Here is an 18,438-nt window from a genome sequence, read left to right on the forward strand (position 1 = left end):
TGGCCCACTGACTTGATTAAACAGGAGAAATGATGCTCTGATCCTGCCAACACTGCAACTTGGCCTTTACCTTGTTGGGCATGGAGGAGGTAATGGGGTGGGGGCAAAAAAATTTAGGCACCACCGACAGCTTAAGAGAAACACATGGTGTAACAGTGCCCCAAATTCATCAGTTCTTTGTATTCACTGCACCCTGTAGTGTAGAATGTGCCTTTTCACTCCATAGAATATTGTTCAGCCATTTAGATCAGTGTCAGAAACTGAAGAGCAAATTCTGAATCTTGTTGCAGATCATGAGTTTTCAGTTGCTGCAGTATCTTCATCTTGTTCAGGGTCCATTGTAAAATGGATCTCAAAACTCTCCATTCTGTTGATCATGGGATGGTCAGTTTTCGTGACACTGCACGAGCACTTGCACTACAGCATGGTCAGTTACAGCAACATCAATCTCATCAAGAACTTACATTCTCTTCCAAGTGCCACACTAGGCTCACCTGTGTTTTAATGTCATCTTCTTTAAACCATTCAATGACAATGGGCCTCTCCTCAGACCTCTCAGTGCTGCACTGTGATTGCTGCCATTCACATGAAACAGTTTTGCTAAAAGCACATGGTCTCTCTTCTCAATAGCCATACTGTTCACTCATGCTATGGCTTGCCAAATCAAAGTATGGATGTCATACTGTCATACAACCAGTGTACAGCACCAAATTTGCACCTGGTGACCACAGCTGGAACTAATTTTTTTTTCCCAACAGTAATCAGTTCTGCATTAACTCCTTACCATATGTACGAAGATTTGCTGCCATACAATAATTACATCTCACACTGGACCTCTGTGAGTAGCAGCACTTTAATTACAACTGCCTGATACAAGGTCTTCACATTTTACATTCATGGAAAAGGTATAAAAATAGTTATGGTGAAATAAATCATCCATTCAGAAAATATGACGGACTACAGATTTTGCTTCAGTGATATTTACGATAACAACGTGTTCTTGAACCACCATAGATAAAATTGTTTCAAGGCAAGTCTGACTACATGACATATATTTATGCCTGTGTATCCTGCGTAAAATCTCTACAAGCAATCTTATTACATTTTGTTTGTGTGTGATTACAGGAGATTTTGAAGTTTCTTCCTGTGTATCACATGCTATCCCCAAAAACATACATTTTTCATATTAGGTTCATTGTGGTGCCACCTACTGCCAGGTACTCCATATCAGCGACCTCAGTAGTCATTAGACGTCATGAGAGAGCAGAATGGGGTGCTCCACGGAACTCGCAGATTTCGAATGTGGTCACGTGATTGGATGTCACTAGTGTCATACATCTGTACGTGAGATTTCCACACTCCTAAGCATCTCTAGGTTCACTGTTTCCGATGTGATAGTGAAGTGGAAATATGAAGGGACATGTACAGCACAAAAGCATACAGGCCGACCTCATCTTTTGACTGACAGAGACCGCAGACAGCTGAAGAGGGTCGTAATGTGTAATAGGCAGACATCTATTCAGACCATCACACAGGATTTGAAAACTGCATCAGGATCCACTGCATGTACTAAGACAGTTATATGGGAGGTGAGAAAACTTGGATTTCATGGTCGAGCGGCTGCTCATAAGCCACACATCACACAAGTAAATGCCAAATGACATCTCGCTTGGTGTAAGGAGCATAAACATTGGATGATTGAACAGTGGAAAAATGTTGTGTGGAGTGACGAATCACAGTGCATAATGTACAATGTGGCGATATAATAGCAGGGTTTAGGTATGACAAATGCCTGGTGAACGTCATCTGTCAGCGTGTGTATTGCCAAAAGTAAAATTCGGAGGTGGTGGTGTTATGGTGTGGTTGTGTTTTTCATGGAGGGGGCTTGCACACCTTGTTTAGTGTGGCACTATCACAGCACAGGCCTACATTGATGTTTAAGCACCTTCTTGCTTCCCACTGTTGAAGAGCAATTCGGGGATAGTGATTGCATCGTTCAACATGATCGAGCACCTGGTCATAATGCATGGCTTGTGGTGGAGTGGTTACATGACAATAACATCCCTGTAATGGACCAGCGTGCACAGAGCCCTGACATGAATCCTGTTGAACACCTTTGGGATATTTTGGAATGCCAACTTCATGCCAGGCCTCATCTACCTACATCGATACCTCTCCTCAGTGCAGCACTCTGTGAAGAATGGGCTGCCATTCCCCAAGAAACCTTCCAGCACCTGATTGAATGTATGCCTGTGAGAGTGGAAGCTGTAATCAAGGTTAAGGCTGGGCCAACACCATACTGAATTCCATCATTACTGGGGGATGCTAGGGAAGGAATGAGGCAGCTCATACTCCACTTTTCAGTCAGTCTTTTAAACAGGAGTATATTTACCTTTTTTTATGCTCCAATATGAATATTTTTCTACTGATTCCCTTCTTTTCACTGCTACAGCATGCATGTCACCCACATGAAAAGAATTTATGGGTCAGCAAAATTTAGATAATTTGCTTACATGAAGTTGAAATAATGCAAAACTAATTTTACACCTCAGACCATGTTTTACCTGCACAAAAATTTTGCATGTGATATAGTGCTAGAATGTGGGGTTCCCAGAACCCTTATGATGATAACAACACACATTACATCATATTTCTCCATGCTGTGTCACTTCATAAACTACATTTTTGCCTCATACTGGATTTTACTTGTGTATTTTACATAATGTACAAGTAGTATAACTTTGAACTTATGTATCTCGGAAATGGATAAAAATATCAAAGAAACTTTCAAGGTTGTTTGTGATAGAGTTCTTAGGAAAGTGTCACAAAAATTACAGCCATTTTGTGTGTATAGCCGTCTTGGAATCTGCGACTTGGTTTTGGTACCCGAAATCATGTTTTTTGGTGTGTTTCTCAAAAACAGATAAAGATTTTTGAAAACTGGAAGATGGCACTTTTAGATAAATACGTAGAGAACATACTGTTAAAATTTGAGCAATTTGCTGCTGTTAGTGATTTAGATATTTGGTGCTGACAGAGAAAATATGGTGAAAAATGTTTTTCAGGTTCTCTGAAGAGCCACCCGTGAATTAAATGGTGCCTCCATAAGCCCCTTAAGGGGCACTATAGACCACATCTAATGTATAAAGGGCCAACTGATTTGCTCCATTTGCCTAAGCTGGAGGAAGAGTGTAATACAGTATTCAAACTTTGACCCTACCTGTACTGTAGGATACTCAGAGTAAAAATCCCATTTCCATGCATGGCATTTTGGAACATACTGGTAGCCCATGCATACTGATGCCCTTAATATGAAGGTAGTGTTCAGAAAAATTCTCACTTTTTAAGGAGTCTTAGAGTTGTACAATCTGATGTTCAAGAATGTAAAATCATTATCTTTCCTAATCTTATTATGAAAACTATTTTAACCTGACTCAATAGCCCATTGTGGTCCAACGGGTGGATAATAATACAGAATATACGAGGGTGGGAACTTAAATAGTGACAACTATTTATTCACAACTGATACAAAAGAGCTACATGTTTGCACCTGTTACTGTCCTTCAAAGTAGTCACCAGCTTTGTGTAGAACCTGTTGCCAGCAATGTGGAAAGCGTAGCATACCATTAGCAGAGTCTGTTCTGTTGATGGTGTGAATGGAACGGTCTACTGCCTGTCAAATTTCTCTAACAGTTCTGAAGCGAATGCCATGAAGTGGTTCCATCATCTTCAGAATCAAATCAGTCACAAGGACTGTATTACTGTTCGTTTTTGGAGCATTACCTGGGACCAGCTTTGCGAAAGAAGCAGCGACATTTTCTGCGAAACCTACCCATCATTTTGCATGACAATATGCTCTGTTCGGTTGATGGGACTGGCAAGTACTGTACCATCCACCATACTCCCCAGACTTAAGTCCTTGTGGCTGTGATTTGATTCCGAAGATGAAGGAACCACTTCGTTGCATTCGCTTCAGAACTGTTCCAGAGATTTTACAGGTAGTAGACCACTCCACTCGCACAATCTACAGAACAGGCTCTGTTAACTACATACTACGCCTTCCACATTGCTGGCAATGGCTTCTACACAATGCTGGTGACTACTATGGAGGGCAGTAACATGTGCAAACATGTAACTCTTTTGTATCGGTTGTGAATAAATAGTTGCCACTATTTAAGTTCCAACCCTCTTATAAATATTCATCGTTGTCTTATACAAGAGCCTAAAAACTATTTTTGCGGTCAGCCAGAAAGTGATGGAGAATGTACTGACCATAATTTCCAGTCAATAAGTCCACATTCTTTTTGTTCTCACTGAAAGAAAAAGTTTCTGCTCAGTATTTACGCAGCGGGACCAGGAAATATGACTGTAAATAAAGTTTTGAGTTCTAACTGATTAATGAATTCAGTAAAAGTTCACAGGCGCGCACACACAATAATATTCCTGATAATAATAATAATAATAATAATAATAATAAACACAATAAACATCAGATATTACAGCAAGCATATTATTAAAGATCCCGATACCACTACAGATAAATGCAGACTTTGCAAACAACAAATAAAACAGTAGATCACACCACAAGTGGATGTACAATGCTAGCAAATACAGAATACACCATAAGACATGACAATGTAGCAAAAATAATACATCAACAACTTGCCATACAACATAAACTAATAAAACAACACGTTCCTACATGCAAGTATGCACCACAAAATGTACTGGAGAATGATGAATACAAATTATACTGGAACAGAACCGTTATAACAGATAAAACACCACCACATAACAAACCTGACGTCATACTTGCCAATAAAAAGAAGAAATTAACACAAATAATCGAAATATCCATACCCAATACAACAAATATACAGTAGAAAACAGGAGAAAAAATTGAAAAATACATCCAACTGGCTGAGGAAGTCAAGGACATGTGGCATCAGGATAAAGTCGACATTATACCAATTATGCAAGCAATTACAGGAGTCATACCACACAATATCCACCAGTACATCAACACAATACAGCTACATCCAAACGTATATATACAATTAATTATTATAATTATTGATACATGTTCAATTACCCAAAAGTTCCTAAATGCAATGTAACATATACCGTACAGTTAGAAGGAAGTCATGCTTGATCAAGGTCTGCGTCACTTTCCACTTTTAACCAGACATAACGTCTGAGAAAAATTCAATAATAATAATAATAATAATAATAATAATAATGATGTCCCTATCATAAACAGCACTTTGAGCAGTTTAGAGGTGACCTCTGTGGTAAATTCCAATTAGAATAGTCTTTCCCCTGACTTTTAATCATGAAAGTTAATAACTCGCCACAAAAGTGGAAAATCATCTCACCATGTATCATGCAGTTTTGTCAACATTAGGGGCAGTACCCGAACAGTTACTTCCATGAAATCTCAGCAGTCCAGGATGGTATACAGTCCTCCTGAGTGCACTTCTTACTTTTACCAAAAACATACATTTGGTAGCTGCCTGGTTGTGGTGTCATCCGAGACACAAAGTGTGCCGGCATTTGACTGACGTGGACTGGTTGGTAGCTCATTGCAAAGTGTGTCTTCACTGCCTCTCTGGCTGTGTTAATATCTGAGTGCAACAGACAGCTGAACGTAACATCTGCTGTCTATCGCTCTCTGTCCAGGTAGGTCGTCTAAATTACCACTTTCTTGGACACGTGTTATTTAATAACTCTGTTGTATATCAGTTTACAATATTCATAATTTTTATATAATTAAAGTTAAGTTGGCTCAGTTACTGGAAAAGTTTCAGTGCGATTGAATTTAAACTTTGGCAGCTAGAATTTTTATAATAGAACTGACACTAGAACATGACCTCCAAACTACTTCTTTAAGAGTCCTTGTATTGATTATTATTTACATTAAAGTCTTGAAACTGGGTATTGTAGTGTTATTTAATGGATATAACAAAGTGCTGTAATTAGTATTTTCTGTCATTAATACATATGATCCTTAATCTATTACGAATAAGAACGTTTTTGTTCCAACGTAGTTTTTATTAAATTATTTGAAAACTACTAGAGGTAACTTAATGAAGTCACATAGTTAATGTTTTTATACAAAACTGAGGCCACAAATGAATTTTCATCTTTCTGTGCCTAATATTTAGTGCCTTCAATTTTTCGTAAATGCCAATTTTGACCAAAATATTGCTCCGATCAAGTTGAGACTTGGAACAGTTGATTGTGACATACATTTGGCATGTACTGAACAATTTTTAGCATTCTAGCTTTATTATTTAGTGCCTTTTTTTTCTTAAAGCAATGTACGGGGTGAAACATATTCATCTGATCATTCTGAGATTTAACTACTTTAACATTAATATACTGAAGCATATATTGACAAATTTTGGAAAAGTTACTTTAATTTTTAATTTTATGCTTAGATTATGGCGCAATACTTTATATGCTACGCACAGGTGCGTTATGATGATGTGGCGCTAGTAGCTGTGAACTGGGATAAGTCCTAGCACACTCGCTCGCCTCTGTATCTCTCAAATGGTACAGTTCTTGTTTCGTCACATCATACCCTATTTATTTTTGTGAAAAAATTATTGTTGAACAAAATTAAATGATAGAAACAAATGAAGTTACTGTAAATTGTGGGCACTTCTGTGAACGTCCATACGTACGTCTTTCATGAAAACATTTGAGACAGAGGGTGGGAAGTCACTTTATGGTGTTCTCCATGATATTTGATTATAAAATGGAAAAGTGAGGTTTCACTATAACTTGTGACCTTGCTTCCTTCTCCAATACAGCTTGTAGACTACCTTTCATGAAGCCCCCATGTCCCTGAGAAACAGATGACATAGCCTAAGCTTCTGTTCTCAACTTACATCTAAGGGAGGACATACACATTCTACAATCTATTTTTCTTCTATAATTTAAATAAATAATTCAGAAGGTACCAGGAAGAATTTCTTCCTTTTAGTATTTGGAAAATTGTTAGTAACCTTCTCAGAATGATTATTGGCAATACATTACTTAATAAAATTATGACAGTTTACTTCATTATTAAGCCTGAATCACAAACTTTGCTTTTATTTTGTTTCTTTTGTTATTTTTGTAATATGTATAAACCATGGATATTGGGTTCTGGAAGTCAATATATCTTCTTAAATAGTCACATTTTGGGCTAGTTTGCAGTGTACTTTATTACTTTAGATGTTGATGTACTTAGAAAATTGAGTAACCTTTGTAAGTTCTATCTTCCTATGGCTCAATTATCATATGGATTAGTATGCTAAAGAAGTTGTTTGTTCGACAGCAGTTACTTTGCTTTTTCACACACATGATCAAAAAGCTGCTTTTATTATAACATACCCATATTCTACAATGTGCATTTCTTAACACATTCATTTATTTGCATTGTTGTCTCCATGTGTCAGTTTTTATCTGTTAACTGACTATCTGCCTTGAGCAAGATCACGTGTTTTCTCAAACATTTTTATGAGATGGGAGGAATTTCTCACACCCATTTTCTGTTAATTCACCGTGAATGTTAACCTACTGACTTCATTACCCTTCTTCCTCTTTATTTTCATTTATTCGTGTATTTTGACGCTTTGTTCTTCCTTTTATCTTTGTCAGCCTACCAACCTAATTATTTACATATAATTTTAGTGTGATCCTCACACCACTTCCACATATTTCCTTTAATTAATATTAAAATGCTTTGGCTTGCATCTAGTGGAATCATTTTATTACTCTCTCTTACCTTCAGAAAAATTTTCTCCCAACTGTAAATTATTAATTTTGCAGAGCTTATTGTTTCAGATTTTAGAAATTTTCAGCTTCAGTTACTTTCCTTACTGCAAAGTATATGTATTTTACAGTTACTAATCCTTTTTATGGATCTTATTTATTATTTATTTACTTAAGCCATAATTTTTCTATGGTACTCAAAAGTACCTCTCATATTATCTTGTAAGTCATCAATCGGATATAGTCATTCTCGGGGATCATTCTTACTCACTAGGAACACATTAAAAACTAATAACATATGTACAATATGAAAACATATATCACTTATTTACTATAGGTAGGACAGAAGAAGAGAATGAAACTGGAAAGGGGAATAAAGTTTCATCCAGTTGGGACCACACATTACGTCAAGCTGTATATCTGCCAAAGAGTGGCCGACTCCTTACAGAAACTGGTATAGATAGGACAGAAGAAGAGAATGAAACATGAAAGGAGAACGAATATAAAGTTTCATACACCTGGGACCGCACAACAGGCCAAACTGTGTATCTGCCAGAGAGGGCAAACTCCCTAAAGATTTACAATGTTTCATAATACCTAGTTCTTTCTTACTTTTTGGGTGTTCAAAATGGTATGCGTTTGCCTGAGGCGTACCTATTATCCCGAATGGTCCTTGATAAACATGCATAAACATCTTTGTTTGGATAATCTATTATTACGCCGCTTGTACCTATTGGTATCAAAAACTCATGCTGTACTGCTCTAGAAACTTTTCCAGTGGCACCTATTATTCTTAAGCCACTTACTTTCATGTCAGTTAATTCACTCTTATTGAGAATAGAATCAAAAAATGCTTGGGATAAAGCACTTACTTCACTGCCATTATCAAGAAGATAACACTCTGTTACTCCTGAGATGTTAGTTTAATTATAATAGGGTGAGTTATTATAGTTTTAGCAGGTTCCTCATAAAAGTTTTCTAATAAATCCTTTTCAGTCTGTTTCCAGCTAAAGTAGTTTTGTTCAGTTGCACGTACATTCGCATTTAGATTCACAGGGTCATCAATCTCTCCATTCTCAGCTGTCTTTTCCAACCTGTCCACCAGTTTTAAATCAGAGCACTTGGCCAATTCCTCTACTTTCATTTGCTGCACATCAGCTAAACTACTCTCTCTCTCTCTCTCTCTCTCTCTCTCTCTCTCTCTCTCTGAGCAACTGCATCCCTTTGCAACATTGCTATCTATAACAATGTCATTGGCTTTTATAGTTTGTGGCAAGTCAACACAGCTAATAGGTTCCTTGCCCTCATTATTATTACCTCCCCCTTGGTATCTCAACTGCTCCTCTTCAAAGCCTTGCAAAACTGACTCTACCTCCTCTACCGAAACTTTAGCCTGCAGATTGCCATTATCGTCAAAGGTGCTAGCCTTTATTTCATCTTCGTCCTTATTCAATTCCAACCTGTTAATTTGTTCCTTCCTATTATCTGTAGTATTTTCTTTCTCCTCCTTGACCCATTTTCCTAATGTTTCCAAAATGCTGTCAATATATGTAATGTGAGTGATTTAGCACATCAGTGGTACTGTCTGTTCCTATTTCATCATCCTTGCTATCAGTTTGCATGTACTGACGGACTGTGATAAGTGTTTCTGTTACTGGCTGTGTTACGGTTTCCGCCTTGTGAGCACCAGTTTCCTCATAGACGGGACTTAGTTTTCCACATGCAGCCTGTTGTGTTCATTAGATACAGAATCACATGGGGCAGAATACTGCTCTCTGTCTTGTCTCATTGACTCATTATGTACATTTCTGCTTTCATCATAATAATTATTGCGACAGCGAGGTGGCTGTCAACCCCCTCCTCCTCTACCACAGCCTTGACCACGATAATTAGATTTTGTATTCTGAACCTCCACACTTCTAACATTCATGTTACCACTGTCGTTATTTCTGTTGTTTAATTGATTGTTAGAAGACTTATTATTTTACATCTGCTCATAAACAGCAGCTACTCTTTCTACTCACTCCAGGTACCTAGTTAACCCATCCACATTATCACTAGGTATGGAAATGGTTCTTTTCTGGCAATACCAAGGCAGCTTACCTTCTAATCCCATGATAATCATTTCCGGTTTCAGCTTTTCTGTCAAATGTGACAGCCCCCCTTTCCAGAGTTCTCTTTTACTGGTTCACGACCTGGAACAAACTTTTTACCACTCCAAACCTCTCTCAAGACATTGTTTTGTTTGTTGTATGACTAGTACTCATTAAGAAATGCAGTTTTAAATTTAGATAGAGTTTTGCATCTAATCATTACATCATCTGACCACAGAAAGCATTCCCTGACAAATGACTTCTTCTGAAAGAAATTTTCTCTTGTTCTGACCATGCATTTGGCACAGAACTCCAATGTGTGAAATTTGTTTGGATCAAAACCTAAAAATTGACGACATCCAATAAAAGTGACGTCAACTGAGGTAACATGCTGTACAGTAGTATTACAAGAACTACCAGAGGTTACTCTATTTTCTATGTTAGTAATACTAGTATTTAGGTCTTCTACAAGTAGTTGTACTGCTTGCACTCTGCCAGAAAATCTTTTATCAACATCCTCACATTATTACTCACAATCAGATTTTACTTTCTTAATATCTTTTTGACAAGCATTTACTTTAGTAGTTACTTCTTCAAATCAATTAGAGCGAAGTGTGGATTCATTGCCTACTAATTCTGACAACCTGCCTTCCCTAAGTTCATCTGCATCCTTTTAAAAGCTTTGCGAACTTCCTTAATTTTGGATTTGAAAATACTATGCAATTTATTTAGCTGTTGCCCTACTTTGACTTGCAGGTCTGAATCAATTTTTTTAATTTAAGTTGTTCAGTTTTGAGCACATTTCACCCTTTAGCTCTTTACAAATAAATTCAATCTTACTGTTAAGTTCTATATTACTATCTTTTAGGTTGTTATTACTATCCTTTAGTTCTATATTACTAGACTCAGTCCTACTACGTAACTGTTTATTATTGGATTCCATCTTATTGTTCAGTTCTATGTTGTGTGATTCAAGTTTAGAAAACAATAATTTGCATCCAATTTGGTGCCTCTACATTGCCACTTGGCGTTTCCACCAGTTTTAAAGGAGTTCCTAGCATTCCCTGATTTGGCTGAATTTCAGACATATTGAACTCAGTTTCATTATCTGATAACTTTATTAATTCTACTTCTTCTTTTTTGACCTCTACTTCAAGCACCACATCATCAGAAACTGGTCCTAACTTCGCAGTAACATTAAAAATTTACTTCGAATTCTGGATTTATTACTCTGACTGAACCATCGTCATTAATTTCAGTTTTGAATTCTGAAGATTCATTGTCAGAGACTGGTTCCATCTTAACTTTTGCACTATTCTTACCAATACATTCCATTTTCAGTAGCCTGTTAAAATAAATTAACAAATACTTCAAATATTCTTGACTTAATTGGTTGACCTCGGCAAAAAGTGCCAGTGAGGTGTACCAGCGAACATGATGTGATGCGTCACAAAGTAATGCATGTAGCAGTAGCAGCTGTGGTGGAGAGGATGGCAGCGAGTAACACTTACTGCAGTAGCTCCAGGGGGAGCTGGTGAGCCCGGTGAGCCCGTGCAGTAGGTTGCAGATAGCTCACAGGTCCACACATGATGCGCTGTCTTCTTCTAACCTCAGCACTGGTGGTAGTCATGATCTGGTGGTGTCTTCTTGCCCCCCCCCCCCCCCCCCCCTTCTGTCACAATCAAGGTTACTGTGGCTAACGTTCACAGTTTAGTTTCCACATGTGTGAGTAAATCTTGGCACTGTTCTCGTACTGGTTTCAGCATATTTCACTGCAGTATCCCGTTAGTGCCTACCGAGCTCCCCGTTTCGTGCTGATCACTTTCACTGAAATTTCCTGACCAATTAAAACCATGTGTGGGGCGGCAGGTGGATAATAGTATAGAATATATAAATATTCGTCGCAGTTTTTTACAAGAGCCTGGAAACTATTTTTGTGGTCAACAAGAAGCCAATAAAGAACATACTGACCATAATTTCCAGTCTGTAAGTCCACATTCTTCTTGTGCTCCCTGTAAGAAAATTTTTTTGCTCTCTATTTCCACAGCAGGATCAGGAACTATGACGATAAATAAATGTTTTGAGTTCTAACTGATTAATATATTCAGTAAAAGTTCATATGCACTCACATAATAATATTCCCGATAATATTGACAAAGTTTGGAAAAGTTACTTTAATTTTTAATTTCATTCTTAGATCATGGTGCAATACTTTGTATGCTACACACACGTGCGCTATGATGATGATGATGATGCGCTAGTAGCAGTGAACTGGAGTAAGTCCTGGTACACTCGCTCACCTCTGTGTCTCACAAATCATACAGCACTTGTTTTGCCACACCCTGAATGTACAACACTGATCAAAAATGTCTTAATTGATTTAGTATAGAAAGTGATGACTGGTTTTGTTGTTTGTACAAGTATTTCCAGTTATGGGTTAAAATTGTTGATGAATACTCTGTTTCTGATTTGTAGATATCAGATGGAAGTAAAACTACTAGAAGAGAAACAACAAGAGGAAATGAAGTTGTATAAGATACAACTAGCACAGGCAAATCAGCAGCTTGCAAAATTACAGGCACAGCTTCAATTGCAAACTAAACATCGAAATGAACTTTTGGAGCAACTTCATGATGCAATGGAGGCTCAGTGGCAGGAGGCTTTACGTATGGTGGTGAGTCTCAAAATTTTTAAATGACGCCCAACTTGATTCCAGCAGTATGTTTTTTATTCAGATTGGTGTGTAGCTTCCAGGGAATTTGAATGAAACAGAAAGCATCTGAGGAAACCATATATAATTAAGAGCAATGAATGCAGTATTTTTATATTTAACGTACTGTAAATACAGCCTTTCATCATGTTGTTTCTAATAATCAGTTGACTTTACAGCTGCTATGCTTACTTAAGTTTTTCAGGAAACGTATACACGCACGCGCGCACACACACACACACACACACACACACACACACACACACACACACACACACACACACACACAAAATCTCTCTCTCTCTCTCTCTCTCTCGTCTCTCAAGAGTTTACTGTTACTCCCAAAACTAGTTTTATGTAACTGTCAAGAGTAGTAAGAATTTTGCCTTCTGAAGGTGTGTCTTAAAATTTTCTCAAGTGAATTTTCCGTTTGCTAAAATATTGAAACTAGGTTTTTTTTTTATTTATTTATTTTTTTTAAAAATATTCTCGTTATTCTAGCAACGTTTATTTACAATTTGAACTCATTTCAAGGATCAACCACTTCCTCTGTGTAAGGAATAAGCTGATATAACTGTTGACATAGCTATGTAACCATTCTTATTATGTGCAGTGCACCTGTGCCTATTAAGGAGGCTCTCATGGTAGGTGTTTTGCATGAACCATAAGAGTCCATGGGTCAATTGCACATCGTCCCTCATTACCGAATGAGGTGGTTAGCACACTGGACTTGCTTTAGGGAGGACGACTATTCAATCCTGCGTCCGGCTATCCTGATTTGGGTTTTCCGTGATTTCCCTAAATCGCTCCAGGCAAATGCCGGGATGGTTCCTTTGAAAGGGCACGGCCGATTTCCTTCCTTCCCCGTCCTTCCCTAATCCGATGAGACCGGTGACCTCGCTGTTTGGTCTTTTTCCTCCAAACAATCACATTGTGCCTCATTGCATTTGTTTAAAAGAGTTATACAGTGTGGGTCATATTTACATAGTGAGCCACCGGTTTCTGTGGAGGAATACATGATAGCTATGGACCAGAAAATGTAGCATCTGTTTTTGGTGAAAACTGCATCTATTTTCATCAAAAGTCACATTTATTTTCAGCAAAATTCGCATCTAATTTTTTTTGTAAATGATTTGATAAGCAACACAAATTTAAAAGATTGTCACACTAATGTGTGTAGACAAAGCCTAGTGCTTTGAAACTACCTGTGGTTTTTTTTAAGGGGAGGTTTACTATCTTTGGCCCGTAAAAAGCATGTTCTTTGAGAATTTTTTTCTCGGGATGTGTTATAGATATCAATGTCACATGTGGTCAAAATGTTTATTGATATTTCCTCTACCAACTGGAATTTTTCGAGCAGAAATGTTGAAGATCAAAGGCGGGAATGCTCTCAGAACGAAACAAAATTTCAATGTAGACCTCTATGCACGGTACGTCACAGGTCAGCCGGATCGTCTAAAATCAAAATTCAGTTGACGTTAGCAAAGTATATAAGATTCTTTAGGAGTTGTACCTCGCTTAAGTTATTTGGATAAAAATAAGGTTTTTTTTCATCGATTTTTCGACTTTGTCGGCCAAGTTAAAAATATTTATAGTTGATTGATCAAAATAAAAGTGGTACAACTCCTAGACAATTTAGTTAGTTTTGTCGGAAACAAAGAATCATGCCAATCGGTTCAGTAGTTTGAAGTTACCATACCGCACGATAAAAAAGATATCATTTCGAGAAAAATGTGTTTGAAGTTTTGACTACATATAAATGCAATATTATGCAACGTATGTTCAATCTGCTATTCCAGGTCTATAACCTAGACCTTCCTCTTCCTCATAGAGGGAGCTCTGCTCGATCTGGGCCATCCTGCGCTGCTCCAGAGCCGCTCGTACAGCTGATGACAAGTGGTTTTCGGCCGCTTGAATCCGGTGGTCGTCCGAATGCTTGGTGAACTGCATTGAATAGAGTCCCAGGGTGACGTACATCGTTGTCATGGTGTTCAGAATTGAATACCCTTCGTTGAAGCTGCTCACTGCCAGTAAAGTCGCAATCTCCCCAGTCTTCACACCAGAATGCGAATGCTTGGGAGCTAACTTCCAAACACACGTGCTCAAACTTTCATTTGAATTTTGTGTGTTTCCTCCCAAGCACCGGTACAATAACTCGTCCTCCAAAAGAAAACAACTGGTGTGTGAAAAAGGCCGATTTCAGGCAGGTGCATGTTTTTGTTCAGCCGTATTTGGAAAAACCATTTCAGGGGTGGATTCTAAACATTTTTATGGGTCCAAAAATGAAATTTAAAAAAATCATTTTTTGAACCAAAAGATAATAAAACCCCCCTTAAGAAATGGTGCTTGGGGAACTTTTTGACTGGAAAGTTTGCTTTTGCATAAACTTCAACAGTTTTTTTTCCCCTGAGATGACTTTTGTGTTGTTCTTTTTCCTGTATTTAAGCTTTCAATAAATCTTTATTCTGTTGAGAAGCAGCAACATTGTTCTGCTGCTGAACTGAATGTGTGTCTGATTTAAGGTGGTTCTCGGCATTATCTTCCTGGCCAATTCCATAATTACAAAATTGGCAGAATATTAATTTTGACCCTTCATGAGCATTCATAGCCATGGTATCCATACTTGACAGTGCTACACATAGAACCAAAGAGGCATTTAGTGTAGAAGTAGAACTGAAAATAACTCTATTTGGACATTAGGGGGAAGATTTTGCCACGGTCAAAATAGGCCGACAGGTTTTGTTTTGCAGTTGCTACAGTGCGGAGTGCAGACACTATAAATTGAAAGATGGCTGGGAGTGTAAGCAAATCAGAATTTTGACCACAAGAGGGGATAGGAGCGGGGCAAAGAAACAAGTCCCGCCTCCCTCTGGCAGGGCAGTAGTGTACAAGTATTCTTTACATTTCTGTGAAAGCAGACTGTACGTGGTCACGGGTATCACTGATCCTTTTTGGTGTTGTGACAATCATATTACATGATGGATCAAGATTAGTCTTTTCACTCATTTCAGATTAAGAAAAGAAAAACCACGAGCCAGGGAAAGGCTGTTATGCAATTGCTTACTGAGATTGGCTGTGTGTTGTAAACAAGATAGTTAAGGCTTGACTTCTAGCTGTATTTGATGCAACCACAGTTCAAAACACCCAACACTTAAAACTGCCATGTGAAAAATCTCTGTGTTACATCAACTTTTGAATTTTAGCTAGCAGACAAATGTACATGTTTCTTTGGTTTAAGAAGTTAGGTCCGACAGCTGAGTACTATGTGACATTACATAGCTTGTATCTTATAGAGACCATTCAACTGTTACTCTATAGGTGTGGCACAACTCCCTGGAGATCACAAATGATGTCTGTCTCTTAATGTTTTCATTTATGTCAAATCAGCCAAGAAAAGAGATGGCAGCAGAGAGAAAATTGCGCAGGTGAGCACCTATTTGACAATAAAGAATACTTCTGAGAAAAATAAAGATCAGAAGTTGCGTAAAATTAATTGAAAGAGTTATGTTGCTACCAGGGGAGTTCTGATACATTTCAGCTGGAGGACTTATCAAAATCTGTGATGTTTGCTGTCTCTTCCTGGACCTTGTTATATTTACCCCTGCGGCAATACTGTTACTCCTTAATGGCATTTAAAAGAAAATTGATACACAAATTGTTAACATTCCACAACAACCTTTATTTTATGTTTTGTTGTGAACTCAATTTGTTGGCCATCGTCGGACAACCTGAGCCGGTGCAGGCAGTTCACACATCATCTGCAACAGCTGCTATCTGGAAAAAGACTGTTGTTTCCAAAGATATGTGACACTTTGAAGATTATGCATCTTTATGAAAAACACAAATTGCAGTGCTTCAATTTGAAATATGTGTAAAAAAAGAAATACTATGCAATAATGTGCAAAATGTGTGACTCAAAACATAAAAGTTAAAATATAGAACAGACTGCTGAAGCAAGGCTTTTAGTGGAGGAAATATGGTGAGTGATATATGAAATGATGCAATTTGTTCCAACTACACATTTAATGGTAGGAATCACAGTTCAAAACAAGCACTCACTTCAGGATAGGCGTAAAAGAACCTTCAAGTGTGGCTATGTTGTCATGTCACTGGCATAACAACAGCAAGTGGCTCAATAGACTGCTGAATCATGCTGAGGTTGTAGGTCAGGTTGTAGGTGTACTATTAATACACAAGCACACTCTTAAATGTGTATGTTAGCCAGCCAGTGGGAGAAAACACTATTTGACAGAGTCTGTAGTGTAAGAAGCCACTCTCATTTTAAAGTATTTCAGTGACTGTTTGCTCCAACATTTTAATTGTTTTAAAAGTTGCAAGCACTTTTAATACTGTGAATATTTTTGTATGCCTTTCGTGATGAAGAGAGCTCCTTTTTCTTGAAACACGTAGACTGAAATTTGATTCCTGTTACTAAATCTGTTTGGGTGAGCCAAATTATATTGTTTTATAAATTGCGTGACGACCTGAGCTCACCTCCATTTACATATAACAGAAGTTACTGAGTAAAGCGGGGTGATGTACAAATAAATCAGTGAGTCTTTTGAGAGTAAATTATAATAACATTGAAATGTAGTTGTAGTTCAGTTATGCCAATAATGTGTGTATATGTTTCTGTGTAAGTTAACGTGCCTCAGACTGTTTGCACAATGATCTAATGGTAAATAAAATTAATATACTCCTGGAAGTCAAAGTACACAAAGAGAGGACAAAGTGTTTTACTTATTCCCACAATGTCTGTTCAGTAATAAAGGCATGACAACATGCAAACAAAAGTTGTTGTTGTTGTTGTTGTTGTGGTCTTCAGTCCAGAGACTGGTTTGATGCAGCTCTCCATGCCACTCTATCCTGTGCAAGCTTCATCATCTCCCAGTACCTACCACAACCTACATCCTTCTGAATCTGCTTAGTGTATTCATCTCTTGGTCGCCCTCTACGATTTTTACCCTCCACGCTGCCCTCCAATACTAAATTGGTGATCCCTTGATGCCTCAGAACATGTCCTACCAACCGATCCCTTCTTCTAGTCAAGTTGTGCCACAAACTTCTCTTCTCCCCAATCCTATTCAATACTTCCTCATTAGTTATGTGATCAACCCATCTAATCTTCACCATTCTTCTGTAGCATCACGTTTCAAAAGCTTCTATTCTCCTCTTGTCCAAACTATTTAGTGTCTCATGTTTCACTTCCATGCATGGCTACACTCCATACAAATACTTTCAGAAATGACTTCCTGACACTTAAATCTATACTCGAGGTTAACAAGTTTCTTTTCTTCAGAAACGCTTTCCTTGCCATTGCCAGTCTACATTTTATATCCTCTCTACTTCGACCATCATCAGTTATTTTGCTCCCCAAATAGCAAAACTCCTTTACTACTTTAAGTGTCTCATTTCCTAATCTAATTCCCTCAGCATCACCCGACTTAATTCGACTACATTCCATTATCCTCGTTTTGCTTTTGTTGATGTTCATCTTATATCCTCCTTTCAAGACACTATCCATTCATTCAACTGCTCTTCCAAGTCCTTTGCTGTCTCTGACAGAATTACAATGTCATCGGCGAACCTCAGAGCTTTCATTTCTTCTCCACGGATTTTAATACCTACTCCGAATTTTTCTTTTGTTTCCTTCACTGCTTGCTCAATATACAGATTGAATAACATCGGGGATAGGCTACAGCCCTGTCTCACTCCCTTCCCAACCACTGCTTCCCTTTCATGCTCCTCGATTCTTATAACTGCCATCTAGTTTCTGCACAAATTGTAAATAGCCTTTCGCTCCCTGTATTTTACCCCTGCCACCTTCAGAATTTGAAAGAGAGTATTCCAATCAACATTGTCCAAAGCTTTCTC

The 18,438-nt window shown here is 37.9% G+C and overlaps 1 protein-coding gene across 2 annotated transcripts in view; it reads left to right on the plus strand.

Moving 5' to 3' along the window:
* Positions 1–18,438, plus strand: part of LOC124612477 — a 230,798-nt gene that overhangs the window by 146,514 nt on the left and 65,846 nt on the right. For both annotated transcript variants that reach the window (XM_047140715.1, XM_047140722.1), the window contains exon 9: positions 12,330–12,528. In XM_047140715.1, coding sequence (XP_046996671.1) covers positions 12,330–12,528 — 199 coding nt within the window. The remainder of the gene's footprint in view (positions 1–12,329; positions 12,529–18,438) is intronic.

Source organism: Schistocerca americana, chromosome 1, assembly GCF_021461395.2.
Source record: "Schistocerca americana isolate TAMUIC-IGC-003095 chromosome 1, iqSchAmer2.1, whole genome shotgun sequence".
Classification (NCBI taxonomy): Eukaryota; Metazoa; Arthropoda; class Insecta; order Orthoptera; family Acrididae; genus Schistocerca; species Schistocerca americana.